This window comes from Pongo pygmaeus, chromosome 13, assembly GCF_028885625.2.
Source record: "Pongo pygmaeus isolate AG05252 chromosome 13, NHGRI_mPonPyg2-v2.0_pri, whole genome shotgun sequence".
Lineage (NCBI taxonomy): Eukaryota > Metazoa > Chordata > Mammalia > Primates > Hominidae > Pongo > Pongo pygmaeus.
Genome location: NC_072386.2, coordinates 62,421,398 through 62,443,092, shown reverse-complemented (window position 1 = coordinate 62,443,092; position 21,695 = coordinate 62,421,398). Strand labels below are relative to the sequence as shown.

At 37.9% G+C, this 21,695-nt stretch overlaps 1 protein-coding gene across 1 annotated transcript in view; it reads right to left on the bottom strand.

The window, feature by feature from the left end:
* Positions 1-1,077: 1,077 nt before the first annotated feature.
* TMC1 (transmembrane channel like 1) overlaps positions 1,078-21,695 on the bottom strand; it is a 263,253-nt gene continuing 242,635 nt past the window's right edge. Inside the window, exons 17-22 of the mRNA XM_054501938.2 lie at positions 18,374-18,441; positions 13,493-13,732; positions 7,971-8,096; positions 4,430-4,508; positions 4,277-4,328; positions 1,078-1,869 (exon numbers count right to left, since the gene is read on the bottom strand). Of these exons, the coding sequence (XP_054357913.1) occupies positions 1,847-1,869; positions 4,277-4,328; positions 4,430-4,508; positions 7,971-8,096; positions 13,493-13,732; positions 18,374-18,441 (588 nt within the window). The 3' untranslated portion in view covers positions 1,078-1,846. The remainder of the gene's footprint in view (positions 1,870-4,276; positions 4,329-4,429; positions 4,509-7,970; positions 8,097-13,492; positions 13,733-18,373; positions 18,442-21,695) is intronic.

Sequence of the window (21,695 nt, the reverse complement as noted above, 5' to 3'; positions counted from 1 at the left end):
ATTATTCTATGGCTGCCTTTTGATGATCGAAAAGAATGAGAAACTCAGAGACAGAATAATAAAAATTAGCAAGTCAACTGCAGGGAATGGCAAGCAAATTGGCTTAGCTTTGGAAAGGCACACTGAGTTAGGCTATGCAATTAAAGTCACACAACAAGGCTAGTGAAGGTATTGAGTGTTACCGCTCAAAGTCAATTCAAACTGTAAATCCATAATAATGCTTAAACATATCTATAAATTAAGGCCCCCAATAGAAGTGTGTTTTCCTGACCTTAACAAAAAAAGCAAAGAAAAAAATTATAGAACATTAGAATCTAAGCTTACAGGATATGACTGTTAGAGTAGATAGTTAGGCAAACATAAAAACATAAGCAGGGCAAGAGAGGCCCCCCCACCACCCATCTCACAGGAATGTCAGGTGACCATTAGGTGATGGTCAGGTGGTGGTTAAACTATCTCTCTAAAATAATAATTGGTGGCAACCAGTGCTAGGGAAAGACAGTCTCCCAATAGATAGAAAACACCTGAGCTGGAGATTTAGGAGTTGGGCGAGTGGGCTCAAGCATGCCCACTAAGCAAAATGGCAGAGTTTAACTGGTATACGACCTTCCTCCAGGAATGCTGAATGGTAAGGGAAAACATCACAAGTGAGCATGCACACAACTTCAGTAACACATTGTACACATAGCTCCTTCCAACTGCTGGCAGGCCACAATCCACACGGACAGCCCATCCGCCAAAAAAATCAAGGGAGGAGAGATGCAAACTCCAGACCCATATCAGTGTATAGAACCCCAGGTCAAAGCTGAACAGGGCACTTGGAACTCTCAATTTGCCCACTTGGCTCTCTTCCAAGTATATTTTATTTCCTTTTGTTCCTGCTGTAAAACTTTTTAATAAACCTACACTCCTGCTCTAAAACTTGCCTCAGTCTCTCCCTCTGCCATAAACCTACTTCTGCCCCTCAGCTGAATTCTTCCCTCCAAGGAGGCAAGAATCGTATCAAGTTTGATGCAGACCTGTATGGATTCACCACTGATAACATGATCATTGGAAGACAAATGAGCAGACTGTGAGAGAACAACAGTCATTTAAGATGTCTTTCCTTTTTTTTTTTTTAATTTTATCTCATAAAAAGCTAGGTTGTATAAGACTCGCATACCTTCTCAAAGTAAGAGATCTTCAAGATCTTCAACTCAGTGCTATCCAGGCCCCAATTCATATAGGATTTTTTTTTCTTCTAAAAACCCTATTTCTTTTCATACTGAATCCAGCACCAAATACAAAGGTTTTAGGAATATATTTGTGGGGCACATGGTTGGGGAGACAGGTAGAAAAGAAGAGAACATAAGGTATTGGTTTCAAAAAGTGAGTTAATGAATGATTACAATGAGTACTTTTTGCAAATATTTCTGAACTTAGAGGAAAAAGGGTGAAATATTTCTGCTCTCAGTTTAAGGAAACTAAGGCAAAAGAAACATATAAAATGAAAGTTCATATGAAAAAAATTTTTTTATTTAACCTACCAACTAAACCAGTATACTGTATTGCTGGATTATACTCACTTCTAAACTCAATTTGTTCAAAAAAAAAAAAAAAGTCATGAAATGGAGCAGGGGAGAGAGTGGCTGCGCAGAAATAGTTTCTGACTTGGAATAAGGTTTAGATTCCTGTCGCTCAGGCAGGACTGATGATGCCTTAATTGGCCAGCATGACCTTGAAAATCCATCAAGGGTAGAGCAGGAAAATAGCAGTTCCACAGTGCTTGTTCTCTGGGTGTTCACATATTGCATTACTTTTAAACAGCAAGGCAAAATGTACCTTTTCTGGGCTCTCAGGATACTTATTACTGGCCACCAGCAGCTGCAGCTGTTCACAAAACAGAAGAAAAAAAAAAAAAAAAAAAAAACAAGGAGAGAGAGAGAAGATGAACAGGAAGCAAATAAAAACGTAGCTTTCAGTGTGCTTAATGGTTCTGAATGAGGTGGCCAGAAATCTGTATTGTCCAAATGTGCTCTACTTTCCCATAATATTTACCATTTTAATGTTCAAAATATTTCCATGTTTCTTAGTTTGCAAAGGCTTCACATATTCTAAACAAGGCAGAATGAATGTACTACTTTTTTGTAACATTTATACATTATTGCTTATGTGATGAATATTTTATATTTTTCCAATAAAATAGTTCCTCATTTTTCAGTAGATATTCAGTAGGTGTTTACTGGGTGGCCATACACATTATGGAAAAAATATCAGATGAATAGCATGCTATAGCATTATATTATCATTTAAAACAATAAAGATAACATAAAGAAGGCAACAAAACCAAGTTTTGAACATTTGTTGTTTGAGGACACCCAGCATCCTTTTCCCCTTCTCTTAGGTAGGTGTGCCCTCCCCAGTGCGTTTCATGTGTCAGGAAAACAGACCAATCCCAGCTCCAAGGGTGGGTCCTGACTGACTTCAGTAACTTACCTTACTCAGACACAGTGACTGGCACAAGGATGGACACATGACCCATATGGGGCCAATCTGAAAGGAGGAGAGGTTGAGGAATTTCTAGGAAAGTTTTACAGTCTAAGGACATGGCATTGGAAGTTGCTGCATCCATTCCTGCTGCCATAAAGGTCAGCCAATGTGAAAGAAGTTTAGCTTAAGAGATTCACAGAGAGGTGGGCTCAGACCTGACCCTGTTCTAAACTTAGAATAAAAAGTGCCCTGAAGGCTGGGCACAGTGGCTCATGCTTGTAATCCCAATACTTTGGGAGGCCAAAAAGAGAAGATCACTTGAGCCCAAGAGTTTGAGAGCAGCCTGGGCAACTTAGCAAGACCTCACTTCTGCAAAAAAATTAAAAATTAGCCAGGCATGGTGGTGCACTGTCCCCACTACTCAGGAAGCTGAGGAGGAAGGATCACTTCAGCCTGGGAAGTTGGAGCTGCAGTGAGCCGAGATCATACCACTGTCCTCCAGCCTGGGCCACAGAGCCGGACCAGGTCTCAAAAAAAAAAAAAAAAAAATCCTTTGGGTATATACCCAAAGGATTACAAATCATACTGCTATAAAGACACATGCACACGTATGTTTATTGCGGCACTAGTCACTATAGCAAAGACTTGGAACCAACATAAATGTCCATCAATGACAGACTGGATTAAGAAAATGTGGCACATATATACCATGGAATACTATGCAGCCATAAAAAATGATGAGTTCATGTCCTTTGTAGGGACATGGATGAAGCTGGAAACCATCATTCTCAGCAAACTATCGCAAGGACAAAAATCCAAACACCACGTGTTCTCACTCATAGGTAGGAACTGAACAATGAGAACACTTGGACACAGGAAGGGGAACATCACACACCAGGGCCTGTTGTGGGGTGGGGGGCTGGGGGCAGGATAGCATTAGGAGATATACCTAATGTAAATGACGAGTTAATGGGTGCAGCACACCAACATGGCACATGTATACATATGTAACAAATCTGCACGTTGTGCACATGTACCCTAGAACTTAAAGTATAATAAAAAATATATATATACTTTAAAAAAAAGTGGCCTGAAGCCATACATACCATTTCCCTGCATTTGTGTGGTCAAATAAATTACTCTTTCTTAATTAAACCAATTTGAGTGCTTTATTACTTGCAGTGGGGAAACAGTCCTACTAATGTAAAGAGTTTTAAAGTTAGGAGTGAGGACAAAGTTGGAAAAGGTTTTCACTAAAGTTCTTAGGTATCACCTTTCCATTGGGGAACTCAAAGCATATTATTAATTTTGGCAACTAGAAGCTGGCTTTACTGTAATATTTTAAAAATTAAAGAAGTTTTTTAAAAAAGAAAGTTTAATGGATTAGAAAGGGCTTCTGGCAATCAGTGGTGGAAAGTCCAGAGGACCCTCTTGGGATCTTCTCGCCATATCCTTCCATGTATGAGAATAGTCAACATGGGCAGGAGAGCATCCGCATTTGTATCTGCTGTTTGTATATGACTATATGGGGGATTTCTTCATTTTCTGTGCATTTTCAAGGTCACTTTTAAAAATCACTACTGCCAAGTTTACATGCCCACATTTTCATTTCTCTTTTTTTCCTCTCATTAGATAACAACCAAATCCCCTGGATGTGATGCCTGAGAAGGGCTAAAAAGGTGGAAGGTAAGGATTGCGGAACGACTCGCTCACGGCAATAATGTCACTCACCATCCAGTGGAGAAAAAGCAAAAAAAAACAAAAAAGAAAGAAAAAGAAAAATTACAAACATAAACATATCTCCAACCTGCTCGTGCAGCTGCCATTTTCTTGTTTCGCATTTTGTTCTCCAAAGCTTGCTACACAATAAAAAATAAGGGAAAAAAATTAGATTTCTCAGTGTTTTCTACTACTTGACATTAATAATGATAATATTTCTATGAAATAAATTGTATCTTACCATTTTCATCTTCTTTTTTAGATCCAGATTTGCTGCCTTCTGGCCCTTGGCAGTAGCATTGAGATAATAGATGGCCAAACTAAATTAAAAAGAAAAAAAATACAATGTAAGGTATATTTCAGTTCCCCAAGATACTTCTTAAATTCGTATTCAGTAAATTATGAAATATCAGCATGGGAATGAACATTAAGCTATTTTCTACTCTAAATCTCTTGTCTTATAGATAAAAGCTGAGGTCCAGAGAGGTAAAGAGATACACTCAGGATGACATAGGGATGAAGCTGGGGTGAAGCTGGAAAGTTGGGGCCCAAGGCTCCTGATCCACAGCCTGTTCTGTCTGCTATTTCACACTGCCTAATATTAGCTTTTTCCTGGAAATGTATTAACATCAGTTTAAACTGGAATTGAAAGTAGCATTTTAAATGGATGGCGATGGCATCCCAGAAAATGGAAAACCTACTGCGGCTTAGGGAATATGCTGAACAAAAAGGAAAACGACTTTCTGCCTTAGATTTCGTCCTTTGGCCTTTGCAGCTAAGAATATAATCCTCATAGGCATAGATAACCAACACGGAATTTTTTCCATAGAATGTATTGTTTGCATTTCTTTCTCCCTCAAAAAGAAAATGTTGTATAAAGGAATATTCTTGGATTTTAAATGACATTTACATTCTAGAAAGGGCAAATTCTAGCCAGACAATTCTGTAAAAATAAATATGCTTATCTTCACTTAAGGCAAAATGAACAAACAAACAAAGAAAAAATGCAGTAAAAAAGGTAACTTATATTACTCTTTGCTGCAAATAACTGGATATTGAACACATTTCCTCTACTCCCCAGAATGAAAGACAGTATCCTTTATGAGCCATCTGGTGCTAGCAACACAATTATTGATACGGTTTGGCTGAGTTTGTTTATCTCTTACATGAGTGATGGGAGTTTAAAATTACATACATAAATGCATGCAGGGCAATGTCTGGCATGAAATAGGTGCTCAATAAATGTTTGTGTGTGTGTGTGTGTTTGTGTGTGGTGTGTATTATAAGGATTTTCTTAGAAAAGTTCCTGGATTTAGAAGATGAACTCAAAGATTTCACAAGTCTTTTCAAGTTCTGGAATTCTCTATTTATCCACCATGATTTTCTGCCTTGTAATTCACGTTAAATAAGTATTCCTCACAAATCTTTTTCTAGTCTCCAAAGGAATGAAACTGCCTTCAGAGAACTAACCTGAACTCTGCTTAGATACCCAAAAGCCATCCAGGTTGATTTAATATAATCCATTGGGGGAAATTCAAAATACTAGTACAATTCTCTAATTGAAGGTAATAAAAAGCAAAGCCAATTGTATGGGCCCCATAAATAGAAGATGAGATCTCAGAATTTGAAAAAATATACTCAGTAATAAGCTAAAATCTGGGTTTTAAATCAGAACCTCAGAGCCACAATCAACCTTTCCGTACATCTATTTGACACTTGCATGGGGCCAGCTTTCCTCCAGGCTGTCCAGATCAAAGCAAACGAGGCCCTGCAGGCTGAAGATGACTGCCAGACTGTTTTGTATGGCCCATGAATTAAGAATGGTTTTTCTGTCTTTTAAACGGTTATATTAGTAATTACTTAATTAAGAGCCTCAATTTTGCCTCTTGGCCTAATTTGCCTCTGGCCCTCGAATTAGGAAAAGTGTGCTGACCCTGGGTCTATACCACCTCGGACAAGTGGCTTTCAGCCCATCTAAAATTCCCACTGATTCTGATCCCTGTTTGGTGCTGCAAGTAAGTGTAGGAAATAAGGAGAAGACATGAGTTTAAATTCCACTTATTAGTCACTTGACTTGGGGCAGAATTTCAATGTGTTATTGACAGTATGATTAATGAAGCCAACTTCTCAAGGCTGTTATGGAAATTAAACGAGTCAGTGTGTAAATAGTACCTGAAACAAAGGCAGTGTTAATTCCTTTTAAACACTCTTAGGACTGATTACTAAATCTTTGGATTAAGGCATTTGAACAATGCCACTCCTTCACTTAAAAATAAACATGTCTCCTAATAAAGTAAGAATATGGTAACGAAATCTGACATTTACATTGTGTGTGTGTGTGTGTGTGTGTGTGTTTTAAACAACACCTCATTCATACCACTAAAGGGCCTTGACTCTCAAAGGCCACAGGATACTGATTAACGTGCTTTCAGAAGCCACTGTATCATGGACATGTAGAGAAAGAAAATTGTTTCAAAGGCCATCTGGTGAAACATGCTGCATTCAGTAGGTCATTTTCTAATGCATCTGTGCCAGAGACTTACTATCAGATTCTTAACAGCACCCCATTATCAAGGTTATGTAATATATAATGGTAATCTGATTTACTGTTTAATTATCCCTACAGGTTATTAGCTCTCCTTCACAGAAAGCCTCGTGGTATAAAGAAGTGAGCACTGGATTTACTGTGAAAGGATCTGCTTTAGGTCCTTCTATGACCATTTTACTCTCTCTCTTGTCTAGGGAAAATCACTTTCTTTCTGTAAATCAATTTCTTAAGTTATAAAATTGAAGAAGATAAACCTGCCCTCACTACTTTATGTGGCTTGTGATCATGACAATAACTGGATCAGAATCCCTGCTCATTTACTGCAAACCACTGGGAGTTTTCTCCTTGAGATTTTCTCGTTTTACCTTTATTTAAATGAACCAAATCCTTTGCATCAACTTTGTTCTTAAAATGTCCCTGGGGTTGTTTAATATTTACCCCCTGACTGAGAGTCGTGGCAGCTCCAGACATTCTATGTAGGAGGCACTCAGGGACTGAAAGGAAGAGATGGACGCTGCTTTTGGCTCTCCCACAGCAAGTTTATACTTTTACTTAGAATCTAAGTTTATCTGTGATGGCCAAGAGTCAGAAGCCAATGAAAGTTATGTGAAAACAAAAGTCATCTGACAAGTTCCCCTTTGGAAATCACTTCTGACTTTGAAGGGACAGACTACAGGAACTTCTCAAGATCCTCTGGTCCTCTGATTCTATTATCATGAACACACAGTTATTGACGACCCTCTAACAACAAGGACGGTGAAATTTTTGAGACCCTTTAAGCCCTTGCCCCTAAAATATAGTCTATAGGGCCCCCAAGAGGAATATTAACTTAGAGGATCATTATTTCTGTATATTCACTGCCACCTGCTTTATGGAACGAGAGGTGGAGGCCGGGTTGTTGGGGGAAAGCTCAATGTACTGATTAGATTTAGCATTTAGCATTTATGTTTCCCTTGCTTTAGCTGTTTACGGATAATTATTGTGGTTACTTGGAAACAAATCTTATAATCCTGGGGAAGCAAAGACAGATGCAGATGGCTGTGAATTACATCCAATAGGATCAGAATATGGCTCATGAATTTTAGCCTCTCACCACCATGTAATCAGTGTTGAATTTGGATAGGTTACAGCAGAACCCTTAGGGAGAGTGAGACAGAGCTGAAAAAGCTGAAATGTAAAAGCAGCCAGGAAGAACATCACAAAGGCTCTTTCTATGAGGAGGAAAAGCACATACACCATCACCAAAATGACAGCAATGACCAGCCCAGGGTTCGAAAGCTGTCTCAAGATCTTCGCCATCCAGCTTGGGAAATCATGCTCCAGGGTCTCTCCAATGACTTCAAACATTCTATTTTTGCCACTGGGGGAATTAAAAAGGGGGAGATAAGTTTATTAAGAACATATGGAAAAACCATGGTTAAAGCAAGAAAACTGGAAATCTTTCTCAATTACTGCTTAGGTCCTCTTTCAGATTAGGAATCTGATGTTTAGCTACAACTGCTGACACTTTGACCTCATGTAGCCAATATATGGGTAAGATACGAGAAATATGATCCCAATATAAACATATAGTCAAAGCAGTTAGGAAATTAACCACATATTTAGGAGAAGATTTTTAAAAACTGTATTTCTAAGATTTTGATTGAAATATATTTTGTAAATAGCTCATAAGTCTGCCTCTCAGTCAGCTGCTCTTGTAGGAGAACACTCTTTTTGAGCTAAGTAAATAGTGCACTCAATTTTTAATTAGCCTTGGAAATGAGAGCAAGGAATAGCCCAGTGGAATAAAATCCATATATAATCCAATATCTCTTTCCACGCAATAGCTTCCACCTCATTTTCCACCAGACTTCCTTCATCAGATATGTTAATAGGTAAGGTAACCACACCAAATCATGGGTTCTTTCCCTCTCAGTTTCTTCTCCTGGATAGGCCCTAATGAATACCAGCTTAGCTCCACTGCTCAGATCCATGAAGGCAAGTATCAGCTCCTATAAACTAGAAAAATGAGAACAAGATGTCTTGACTTACTAAGGAATAGCTAGAATTGTACCATAATATTCAAAATATTCACTACACCATTATTTTCTCTGTATATGCATACTGATTTTACTATGAAAAGATGTAATTTTCAGAAGAGATTTGGGTTGGGTTTCACCAAATTGTATGCATCATCAGAATAAATGTTGGTGCAACATTTAATACAATGTTTAGTTTTGCTTTTGTATTTTAATCTTTAAGCATTTTCAACTACTAAATAACAATGACACACAAGTCCCAGATTATGTTTTTTTTCTCCTGGTCTAACCAATACTATCTTCCAGCAGACAGAGTGACTCCAAGTATTTTGTCAGTAGTCGTTGGACTACAGAGGTACAAGTTTTGCTTCACAAATTAAAGATCTACACCCTAATTTTCAAGACTTATGATACATAAGAGGGAATGAAGCTTACAAGCAATATAAGATTATAACTCCCTACTCCAATAAGTTTTATTTTTCACCATTCCATTCTAATTGTTCATACCCCCCAATGCAGCCCCAGCCAGATGGAATACAGGATAAGCAGATAAATTAAAAGTACCAAAAAAGATAAGACCATCTATCCTCCCTTCTCCAGCATCTCAGGTCATAGCTGATGAATGTAGTTAGAGTGGGGAAATTCAAATCTTATGAAATTATCCCTACCCACAAAGGCCTTCTCAGCATCCAGTGTGACTCAAAGCAAAGTTGCTGAGTCCCTGAGGATTCTTGTGTACCTTTTTCAGGTCAGGCCTTTTACCAAAGAAAAGAGTCCAGATATCTTAATTACATAAAAATTATGGAAGCGTCTACACGTCCCTGGCAATGCCTTCTCCTGCCAGGTTAGCCAAAGTGTGCTATTACACAATATTCTCAGAATTGTTTTCCAGTTGTCTGTGTCAACCCATAGTCCTGCTGTAGGCATAGTTCCACTCTAGATTAGAACAGCTTATGAGAAGGCCTGTCTTCCCAGCTGGGTGATAAATGCCACAGGACCAGAATCAATGCTTAATGCATGGACTTAACCCTGCGTCTCCTCTAGTGCTTAGTGCACAATAAGCAGTCGTTATTCATTCATTCATTCAAATTATTGACCAGCACTTTACTGTGTCCTAGACCCACAGAGATGAAACTGCTGTATCCCCAATCTCTAGAAGTCAGCTAAACTATTAAGAAAAATAGACGCATAAAGCATGATTGCAAATGACAAATATAGTAGCAGCCTCACAATATAATTTTAACTTTTAATACTAAAAAATCTGCACCTAGTATACTGATAGCAACAGGAGTCAGCCAAATGCCTAGGCAGATAGGGGCAGGTACCTGGTGAAATGCCACCTGTAAGCCAAAGACAGTTTAAAGCCTGAAAGCCAGCCCCGAAGTTAAATCCTCAGACTGGATTGAGAACTTGTCTTCCTGTTTGGTGCACTTTCCTCTGATTCATCCCCACCCTTCACCTATTTTACATATACCTACCCTTTCCTAATTGGTTTTCTACACTGTCATGTCTACCTTTGAGTGATATCTTCACTTTAACCTTTTTTGCATACTCATACACCAATCAGCACACACTTTCCATCCTGTGCCTATAAGACCGCAGACTCAGTTGGTAGAGGGGAGAGATGGCCTGACTTTGGGGAAGAGACAACCTGACTTTGGGGAAGACGACCTGCTCTTCCTGGCCCCTCTCCAACTGCCCTCTCTGCTGAGAGCCAATTTCATTACTCAATAAAATTCTCCTCCTTCACCATCTTTCAATAATCCATGTGACCTCATTCTTCTTGGATGCTGGACAAGAGCTCGGGGCCCACCAAATGCGGGTACCCAGGAAAGGCTGTCACACTGGCCCTCTGCCCTCTCCAGTGGAGGGCAGCTGCCCCATGTGACGAGGCAAGGGGCCAACTGAGCTGCTAACACACTGCCATCCATCAGGCTGAGGATGGTAGAACTCAGGAAGCATTGTAACACCCCCTCTGGGGCTTTGGGGTCATAAGCACTTGGGCACCATTGCATTCTCTTCAAGGTGACACAACTCGTCTGGCCACGGGCCCCACATGGAGCTTGCTCCTGTGTCAGTGCCCGGCGTGTCTGGCCAGATCCAGCACTCGCTTGCCCACGTGCTTCCTCCCACAAGGGGTTAAGCACAGCAGGCCGAGTAGACAGGGCGCCCCTCTGTGAGTCCAGCGAAGGGGCTGAGAAACATCCTGTGTCAGTACAAGCTCAGTTATGAAAAATTATGCATAAAAGGCAAACCAGAATATAAAATGCTAAAACGTTGTTATTTCAGGTTTTCAAGATTATGGGCCATGTTTCTTTTCATGTAAAAATATTTCTACAATGTTTAGGTTTTCTAGCATAAACACATATTATCTTTGCAATAAGATGAAAATACGTGAAAAATAAAATTGTCATAATGTAAGCAGGGATGTATATAAAAACCTAGAGAACTATAAATTGTTCAGAATTATTGACATAGGTGGGAGGAAGCATCAGGTGTCAGGAAATGCTATAGAATTGCCTTCATCTGGACATCTTTAAATTGTCAACTATTTACCATAAATCCACTTACTAGCCTATTGGAATAATTTCTTGGAAAATTTACCCTCTCTAGCCAGGTCTTATAAAACCAGACAAGCTAGAATATCTCATCAAATTGCCTTACTGAATGGATAAATATACTATAGCCATCTTACCTGAAAACTTCCCTACACTGGAGAGCAACTAGCCATCACTGTGACCTCCAGTAACCTAGTTCAAATTTATATTTCCTAAATTGCTGCTTGCCCAGGATCCAGATAGAATCAGACAACCTTCACCAGGAAGGTTAAGCAAATCACCTAAAACTCAGGGTTCATAAAGATGACAAGCTATGAGGTACCCACTAATACGAGCATTCTCACCTCATTTCTAGAGCAGGACAATCCTTTAAAACGTTTAAGTCCAGACAAATAAACAATGTAAACATCCTTTGGCTCCAAAGTGAGGAAACTGACATGAAAAAACATCTAAATAGCATAGAGATACTCCTTCCCAGTACTCCACTGAAAATATTTAAAATTCCCTGATTTCTCACAAATCACCCTAAAGAACTGACTCAAGTAACCAAACACTATTTGTTCCCCAATAACCTAAGGAAATTAAAAAATAAATAAATAATTTTAAAAATAAAGAAAAATAAATTTCCCTGATTTCAAAATAATACTTTACATTCCATAATTTTGCCTAAGTTTGCCAATTAAGAAAGCCAGAAGAGTTAGGGCTTAAGAAGCTGAAATTGTGCAACTATTGTTCATGTCTAAGAGGTATTGTAAATCTGAATGCATCTGTGGAGATCCATGTTTACATTGTGTGGTTTCCCTTATAGGAAGCTAAGGTCCTTTGCTATGTTTTACTGAGAAGGAACAACTTCCAATTAATAGCTTAATGCACACCTAAACTTATCCTGGATAATAAGTAGTGTGAATAATTTGCAATTAACTAAAGCCTTTGAATGGCATATTCCTTGAACTTTGTACTCTGAGATTGGTTAGGGATTTATTGAGACGAATGTCCCATCAAGACTGTAATTTCATATTTAGTCTCCAGATGTCACTGTCTGCATTATTTATTTCAGCCCACTTGGAAACACACACACACACACACACACACACACACACACACACACACACACACACACACACACAATGGAATTAACAGAGCTTCTCAACATCAGTTTTCTGAGTATATAGAGGTCCAGCTAGTTTAACTCAATCAGCTGGCTTCACATTTTTTTGGTTTCTAGCAAAGCAATAACTCAGACTGCTGTTAGAGTGAAAATGTCTCTTATACACTTAGTCTGCCAGCAATGAACCTTTTGACTTTAATTAAATAACTTGGGCCTGACAACATAAAGGAGGAATTTATGCTCATTAGTATTTAGTAATAATTCTCTTTCCTAGGTAGAGTGTGGGGTATTCTCTCTCTCTCTCTTTTTAAGGTAGTGATGCACAAGAGAAGTAGTGATAGCTGACCATGTCTGGATGTGATGACCCAGAGTCAGGCAAACTCACATCCAGACCAGTGTCATCAGACCTTGCTCTTAGCTGTCCCCTAAAGTGGAAACAGCTCAGATTCACCATATGTGTTTTACCCAGGCAGAGCCTGGAAAAGTATAAAGTATTTTCTCTTTTATGATTCCCAAATGAGGAAATAGATAGAACTTGCCTAAGAATCTCCATGTCACCTATTGAACCTGAATACCCAAAGGATCTCATTTCTTTTTTTTCCTTTTCTTTTCTTTTCCTTTTTTTTTTTTGGTTTTTCTTTTTTTTGTTTTTGAGACAGAGCTTGTCTCTTGTCCCCCAGGCTGGAGTGCAATGGCACCATCTCGGCTCACTGCAACCTCTGCCTCCTGAGCTCAAGTGATTCTCCTGCCTCAGCCTCTCAAGTAACTGGATTACAGGCACCCGCCACCACACCCGGCTAATTTTTTTTTCTTCATATTTTTAGTAGAGACTGGGTTTCACCATGTTGGCCAGGCTTGTCTGGAACTCCTGACCTCAGGTGATCCGCCTGCCTCAGCCTCCCAAAGTGCTGGGATTACAGGCATGAGCCACTGCACCCAGCCGGGATCTCATTTCCACCAACCAAAAATGTCATTGTTTGGGGGAAAAAAATAGCTTATACAATGAATGGCCATTCCCACCTCCACCCCCAAAAGAACACCATGCCTGAGTCAAATTTCAAAAACAAGAGACCTGAAGGGACCACAGTCAAAAGATGGTGGGAGGGACACGATCATGTACAAGACAGGCATGGTGGACAGGAAGAGGATGAGCAGTAGCATGCCCAGGTAGAAGTTATTCGATCTGGAAGCTTTGAAGACCCTGGCCTCAGGAACATTGCAGCACATAACGGCCCAGCACTGGAAGTACATGGATGTATGGAGTCGAAGGATATTGATGCCTGGGAGGCTGGGAGCAAAGAAGGAGCCCATCCTAGAAAGAAAACAGAACTCTGCTCACTTTTGAGTCTTTACTCCATAACAAAGTCACACTGCACCTGTTTATCTGACATCATGCTTCTTTTCCAAAGGCAGAAAATATACTGCCACTTTCAACCACACAAACCCTTTTCATAAATAAACTGCACTTATCTATTTCCAACTTCTAAACACATTTTGCCACTTTCCCCATTATTATAGGAATTGCATATCATAATTATTTCATAGAAAGGATGCTGTTAACTAACTATACCTACTATCATTAGTGAATTTAAACTACAACAGAGTAAATAATATTTACAATTGTTTTACTTCTTTCTTCTAATTCTAAAATAAACCTTCCCCAATACTTGTATCATTGACTGATATATCTATAAATATCTTATTAAAAATAATTAACCCTTAAAATCACTTCTTCTACTCAAATAAACTGTACATTTGAATTAATCACTTTTGTCATGAATAATTAGTTTTTGCTTAATGACAGGAGGTCAAGTTTGCAGTGGGCCCTGACTGTACAACTGAAAAAAATTTTTTGCTTAATGAAAGAAGAAAATTAAAATAAATTTTCTCTTTCTGATGTTGATCATTTTCTCTTTGTAGGTGATACAGTGTTTTAAAGCCAATTGCAATATGTATTTATGCCTCCTAAAATAGGGTTTTATTGAAAATTTATAACTAGCTTATAGGTTTTTGAGATGAAAATTCCACACATTTATTTAAATTTAGTTTGTCGGTTTACTTTCTTACTTTAGCTCGTCTCGGGAATTCTCTGCTTTGCGCATCTGAGTTTGTGTAACTATTTTAAAATACTGCTTTGAGGTGGGAACCACTTAGGTGTGGTCACTTTTACTTGATGGCTTAGTTGATTATTTCTACAAAATAAGTTTCACTCTTCTTGGATGAGAAAATTCATTAGCACCATGAATCAATACAAACAACAATTTATTATTTCAAAATCAAAAAGAAGATACATGTGCACGTATTTTAAAAATGTAAGGGGAGCCCTGTCTTTTAAACTGTCCTATCTATAATGAAGCCCTCAACATCTCTTGCTAGGTTTAGCATTTTGTACTTCCTCAATAGTTGTTTAGCCAATCCAACGTAAATTTGGTTCATTATAGAGACATTTTTAATTTAGATGAAGAAATTCGTTTCTGCTATAATTGAACTTTTGCCAACCCAAAGTTAACTCATTTCTTTGAAAAGTGGAATATTGTCACAATTTGGGCTGTCCTGTTGACAAGATTTCAGACAATAGATATGAATGGTATTTTACTATAATGAATTGAACAAAGACTTTGTAGGAAGTTAAACTATTTTTTTCTAATGAGAGGATAGATTTTAAAACAATACAGTATACTTTTGTTACAGGACAGCAAGAGAGAGAGAACGCCAAAAAAGTGAGCAAGTAAGCAAGTGATAGTTCCAGCTAATGGGTTAGAATTGCAAAGCACTAGATTATATCCCACAATACCAATACTTGTTGATGTAATACACTTTGAGTCTTTCTAAAAATCAGATGGCGACATCACTTGTTTTGGCCAATAAAGTATGAATAGAAATTAGGTCCTTACTGCTGGGTAGAAACTTTAAAAGCCCTGTGTGGTTTTTCCTTCTCTTCATTCTCTGCTAGTGTGATAGCAATGTTTCAGATGGATCCTATTCCATCAGTCTGGGTCTCTAAAGTGAAGGTAAGTTCTAAGAGCAAAGCTCTTCTTCCACCCCACACTGAACATGTTCTTTTTATGAGCTGCTAAGATTTTGAGGTTGTTTCATTGTTGCATAACCTGATCAATTCTAAAACATAATTTAGCATGTAATTCAAAATCGAGACTTGCCTAAAACCACATATATTTGTACCTATATACATGCACATTGTTTGCATGTATATGCTTATTATTTGTGTATGCATCTATAAATAAATTTCAAAATTTCAAAATAAATATCACAAAGACATTTTGAACAAATAACTCAAGAGACATAACCTAGAAAAATAAGTCCTGGCATAATAATATCTGAATGTTAATGCTCATCCTATCTTTGCTCATGCATCACTAATCAGCTCGGCTCACTAAGTCCCTTACCCAGGCATGATCCCATCATCTGTCAGTAAAAATCATTGTAACACTTTAGCCTTATAAAATTCTTTTCTTCCAGGAAGATCAAAGAAAATGAAAGCTTCTTTTATTTAACTCTCCTTATTACTTCAGCGACATGTACATGTCAGGTAAATTATTCACATCTGATCAACTGAGAAAGTGAAGAAAAAAAGGTGATAAACCTGGCCGGAGAGTACCCAATGAAGCAGTGTTGGAGCAGTGTCCAAAACTCATTTTCTCTTTCACTGTGTGTTCTCTGCCATTTCTCAATATCCTGCTATGATAAAGATATTATGTGCTTTCATCATTTAAAAATATTAGCACAGAAACCATCATGTGTATTTCAAAAAATAAGTGTGTAAATAAAGGTTACTGATCATTCAACCAAATCATAGCAAAATAGATTTTATCTATAAATGTTGATGTTAACAACATCTGCATAAATAACCTCCACTACTCAGCAATTCCTAAAGCAGTAATTCAATGTCTCCAGTCACAAGCCAATGGAATTGAATAAAAAATCCCTGTACCTTTTTGATTGTTTCTGTAGAAAATGGTTAAGCTCAGGCATTATATCCTCATGCTTCATAAAATAATGGAACAATTGTGTGTAAGGACCTTTGTGCAGAGTCAGCCTACTAATTTTACATTACACCTGCCCCACACCTCCCTCTACATGACATCCCCCTCCCTCATCAGCCTCCTAGGGTTAGGAAAAGAATATTTGTGCCAAGCATTGACGTGAAGATGAATAATAGAATAATGGTCGGTTTGCTTCTGGAACTTTGGAAAGTGTGTGAATATCTTTGTATACTCAAAAAACGCAATCCCATTCTAATATTCTCTTCAAACTAGCCAGAAGCAAGCTTGACCACTGTCTGAAGAATTAATAGACAGAAAATGACAGTGCAGAGATTTTGATAATAGATCTTCCCATGAGAGAACTGGAAAAACATGTTAGATATTTAAGAATTTCAATATGAACAATAGTGGACTAAAATAGTTGCAAAATCACAAGTGAAACCAAGCAGGACAGCCATTATAACAGCTTTTCTGACAATAAAAACAAATTTCTAGGACAATCTGTTGTCCTAACTCTGAAAGAACACAATCAATGTGCAGCATATGTCTGCGAGAATGGTACCCACGAGGCCTGAAGGATTTATGACACTTTGTGTAAAAGCCACTGATAGAAGAGTGGTTTCTCATTACTCCCATAGCCATGTTAGCCATTTTCTGCCATGACAGCAAATTGAACTCCAGGAAATGAAAGCTCAGAACCCACAGAAGCTTCTCCCTTTACTTCTGTGTCAGTAGACGTTCCTTGGGCCACCTTGACTTTCGTCCCTGCTTGGAAAATGAAGGATGCATTTCCTTCCTTAGTGAGTCTGGACATGTGAGTTATACTTGGAAAATTTAAAAAGGAAGGGGATAAAAATTAGATTTTTAAACCTACCTGACAAAGGAGGAAACAATATTTTTATAATATCTTTTCCGTATTGATTCACCTAGTCAGGCACAGGAATTTAACAGTCATCCCATGGCAGGACGATGGAGCCCTGGAGGGTGGTCTTCGTGTGACAGAAGCAAGACGGTTTTAGCATTTGCAGAGGGGTCCGGTGTCTGTCAGCACCCAAAGGTTTAATAATTCAGGACAGATCTATTTGTACAATATATGAAAGTTGTTCAAAAACTGAGTGTATACTGGCACTTGTGAATAGGACAATGGTATGGTTGGTAGCATAATATTGTCTTAGGCACATGTCCCCAGGATAAAGTAGCCTTATTGTAACTGCTTGCAGGCTGGAAATCTGAAGTGACAGATTTCCAAGACACATGGTCCTCAGATGAATCGGATGTTGTGATTCAGTTTTTAAACTCAAAAATGATTTCTACTGTATCGACCCATCTTAACCTGTCAAGTTTATAGTGAGAATGCTTTTATTTGATAAAAGATATGACAACCGTTCACACATCAAAAATATAATTCTGATGTGCCAATGGCCCTATAAAACAAGTTACAAACTGAAGATCATATTTTAGCTTGACCTTCCTAAAACATGTGTTTCATCTCGATAAACTATTGGATTTGATAAGGTATTATTTTTAAAAGTAGCTATAAGTTACATTTTAAATATATTTAGTAGTGACAACAAAATAAACTCGGTCTCTCCGAAAGGCCTTATGTTAATTTATTTCATCCTTAACATGTGGTAATGTAATTACTAATGTTTTAATATTAGATCCTGGTGTCACAAAGTATAAAAATATAGTCTTCAAATAAATCTGCCAACCAGAACACAGACTCCCATTATTTGATGAAGGAGTGCCTTGCAAAACAGAAAGACACCTTTGATGACTGACATTTAAGATACGAAAGAAAAGGAAACTATATACAGGCATCCACTTCACAAACGTAAATATGGAGTTAGACACTGATTGTGTTCTCCTCTAACACCAGGATTCAATGCTTTATGCAAAAATAACCTGGGAGACTTTTCTGTAAGTGATAAGCTGTCCAACAGCTGGCCTACCAGATCATGCCTTGGTTGAAGATCAGAGCGAGGACATTGCCACTGATGTCGAATTCCGTGTATGAAGGCTAGAGGAGACACAATGTTCATTGGATTAGCATCTCACATGGTCAAAATTGAAAGGCAAGTGGTTCTGCATAGGCATGGATAGGGTTTCAATTACTTCCCTTCAGCAACAATAGCAGAATAATCACTAGGATAAGTAACCAGATATAAATAAAACAAAGAAAGCACCTTTTTTTTTAAACATAGTGAGACTCATTTTTAAATGCTGTCATCCAATGCTATGAAAGTACAGCAAGACAGGCTCTCTTATACACTGCTGGTGACAGTAAAAACAACCTTTCAGAAAAACAATTTGACAGTACATATTAAAAGCTTTAAAAATCTTATTCTTTTTGACTCTGTAAGAAAACTTCTAGAATCTGTCGTAATAAAATTATCTGATGTAATGATAAACTTTAACAAGCAATGATGAAACCATCTAAGTGTTGAACATTAGTTATGTATATACAGTATATTTATACTATGATATATTGCAACAAATTACAATCATTTTGAAAGAATATTTATGTACATGAGCAAAAACTGTGCTCTAATGTTAAACAAAAAATATAAAGTCATACATTAATCAACTATATGAAACTACACACAAAGACTGGAAAATAATCAGCAAGATAGTCATAACTTACACGTGGGTGATGGACTATAGTTTTCCTTTTCTTTTTTAAGTTTTGCATATTAAAACTTTTTTCAACAAAAATGTGAATTAACTTTAACATAAAATAAATATAGCAAAAAATATATAACAAAAGCTTAAGAAGTTATTCAATTGAATATCTAGTCTCCATGTCTTGGATAATAACCTTCATGCTCAGGACAGCAACACTAGGCTGTTTTTTGTGCAGAGGAGCCACAAAAAAAACAATAGAATGGAAGTGGGAAACTGTGATAGGGTGGCCCATCTAAAGGCTTCCTGGTGATGCATTAGGCATCCTAACAGGAGATTCTAACAATGGAGTAAATGCTAATTAGCAAGAGCAATAAAACTGGCTCTTATTTAATTTGGGATAGAGAATCAGAGGAGACTGACCAATTGGTAATAAGGGAATAAGAGAGCAGCAAATATGAAATGAGAGGGCCAAGAAGGCCATGAAAAAGACACCAGGACACTGGCAGGTTCCTAGCACTGCTCAGATCCTATTATCTCCAGGTGTGCTTCAGACCACACATATCCCCATAACAGCTCCCTCCCCAACACACACACACACACAAACACACACACACACACACACACACAGACACCAAGATGACTCAAGAGAGCCTCCGTTCCTCCCAAACCCAAGAACTCAAAAATATATTTGTAAGAAGATAGAATTGGTTCCTGATTTGGAACTCCAACAAAACCATTCCCAACTTTCAAATGCTTGGCCTCAAGAGTCTCATGAATCCAGGCTTCAACTTCATCACTTTCCTAAAAGGCAGTATTACTCTCCTATTCAACTGAAACATAGGGACAACCTGCCTTGTAACAGATTCAGGGAAAGAACAGCAAGTATGGCATAACAGGAATGGTTAACCCTCAAGGTAAAATGATAAGATGATACATAATGAAATAATAAAGAGTCCTATGTATTAAACAGAACAAAGATGACCTGAATAACTGCAGTATCATACTAGATACTTTTGAAGGACAGCTACAAAGTGTTTTGCTAGTTTGCAGATTTTCTAGAAGGGCAATGTTCACAAGAGGCAAAAAGGTTTGGTTGACAGTTTTTGTGCTGAAATCAACAATGAAAAAAAAAATGTGTCCTTCAGGGAGAAAAATGAACTGCTTCTTATCTGGAGAACATTAACTCTGAGTCTTTTTCCTCCTAGGGGAGTGCCCTGCTCTGGATGATCTTCAGCACTCTTCCCCTGGAGCCCTGTGTGATCACAGAACACATCTGAAAAATGCTCACTCGGGTGGCCTGTACCCATCTGTTGCATTGGAACAGCCTTTCTCTGTCTCTGTTTAAAAATCAAACCTTAAACCTTCACCTCCTTAGAATGGTGTCATGAGGTGGCCCACCAAACTACTGAACGTGGAAGAAACTCAACGTTTTAAATGTCTATTTTCTTCACTCTCTCACAAGCACATAAACCTTCTGAGGGTCATTAGAGATGAGATATTTTATAAATAGTTAACTAGAAAAGCATAAAGGACACCCTAGGGTCCCTAGCTTCCTGCTGTGTTTGCAGCAGGGACAGCTGGAAGAACAAACCCCTTGATCTATAAATTGGCCTGATGCAGAGAAAGGATATAGGGTGGCCATACTGGACCAAGTGGATTTGTAGAATAGACATTTGACTGGGATTCAAACCTGCATTTTAGACTTCACTCTACCATTTCTTAGCTAGGTAAGCTGGGCAGGTCACTTATCTCATTAGGCTTAGTTTCCTGACACATAAATCAATAAAAATGAACTAGACCAAGGGTCAGCATACTATGGCCCATGTGCCAAATCTGGACTGCCACCTGTTTTAAACAAATAAATTTTTATTGGAATACAGCTATATTCATTCATTTATATATTATCTATGACTGGTACTAAAACAACAGCATTTAGCGGTTATAATAGAGACACTATGGCTTGCAAAAGCTAAAATACCTACTATCTAGCCCTTTACAGCGAAAGTTTGCCGACCTCTGAACTAGTTCATTTCTAAGATCCCTTTCTAGTCTAAAAATACATTATTGGTTGAAAATTAGACCCAGTTATGAAAGAAATGCTTCTCTGTAAACACCTTAGAGATGGAATTTAACTTATGCAATAAACACAGAAGCTCTCACTTTAAAACTAAAACAAATGACAAGGCAAAAAAATACTCATATGTAGTATAAAAGTCAGTGCTCATTGTTTTAGAGGTAGGCTTTTATAAACATTAGGTTATATTATATTTTAAATTTTTAAAGCAATACTTTAATAAATATAAATCAATTTGCAATATATTTTGTTTGCCTCTAAAATAGAAAAAACTCAAAGGTAAAAAACGGTTAGAGAAAAAAAAACAGATTCTCTTGAACTTTGAGCTCATAAAATTATTTGAATGAGCTAAGTGTAATAAACTCACTAATGACTGCTCATTCCTGGTAAGATTGTTGGGGGCCAGTACCAGAAAAGCCCTTTAAAAGATGGATTTGGGCTAAAGTCCATCATAGTCAACGGACTGGAAATGATGTTGTTTAATTTTTGGACCTTTGCTTGTGATGTGCTAGGTCAGTCATCCACCCAGAGGGAAGACATATGGTGCTCACTGGACAAAGAAAAGCCTGGGAAGA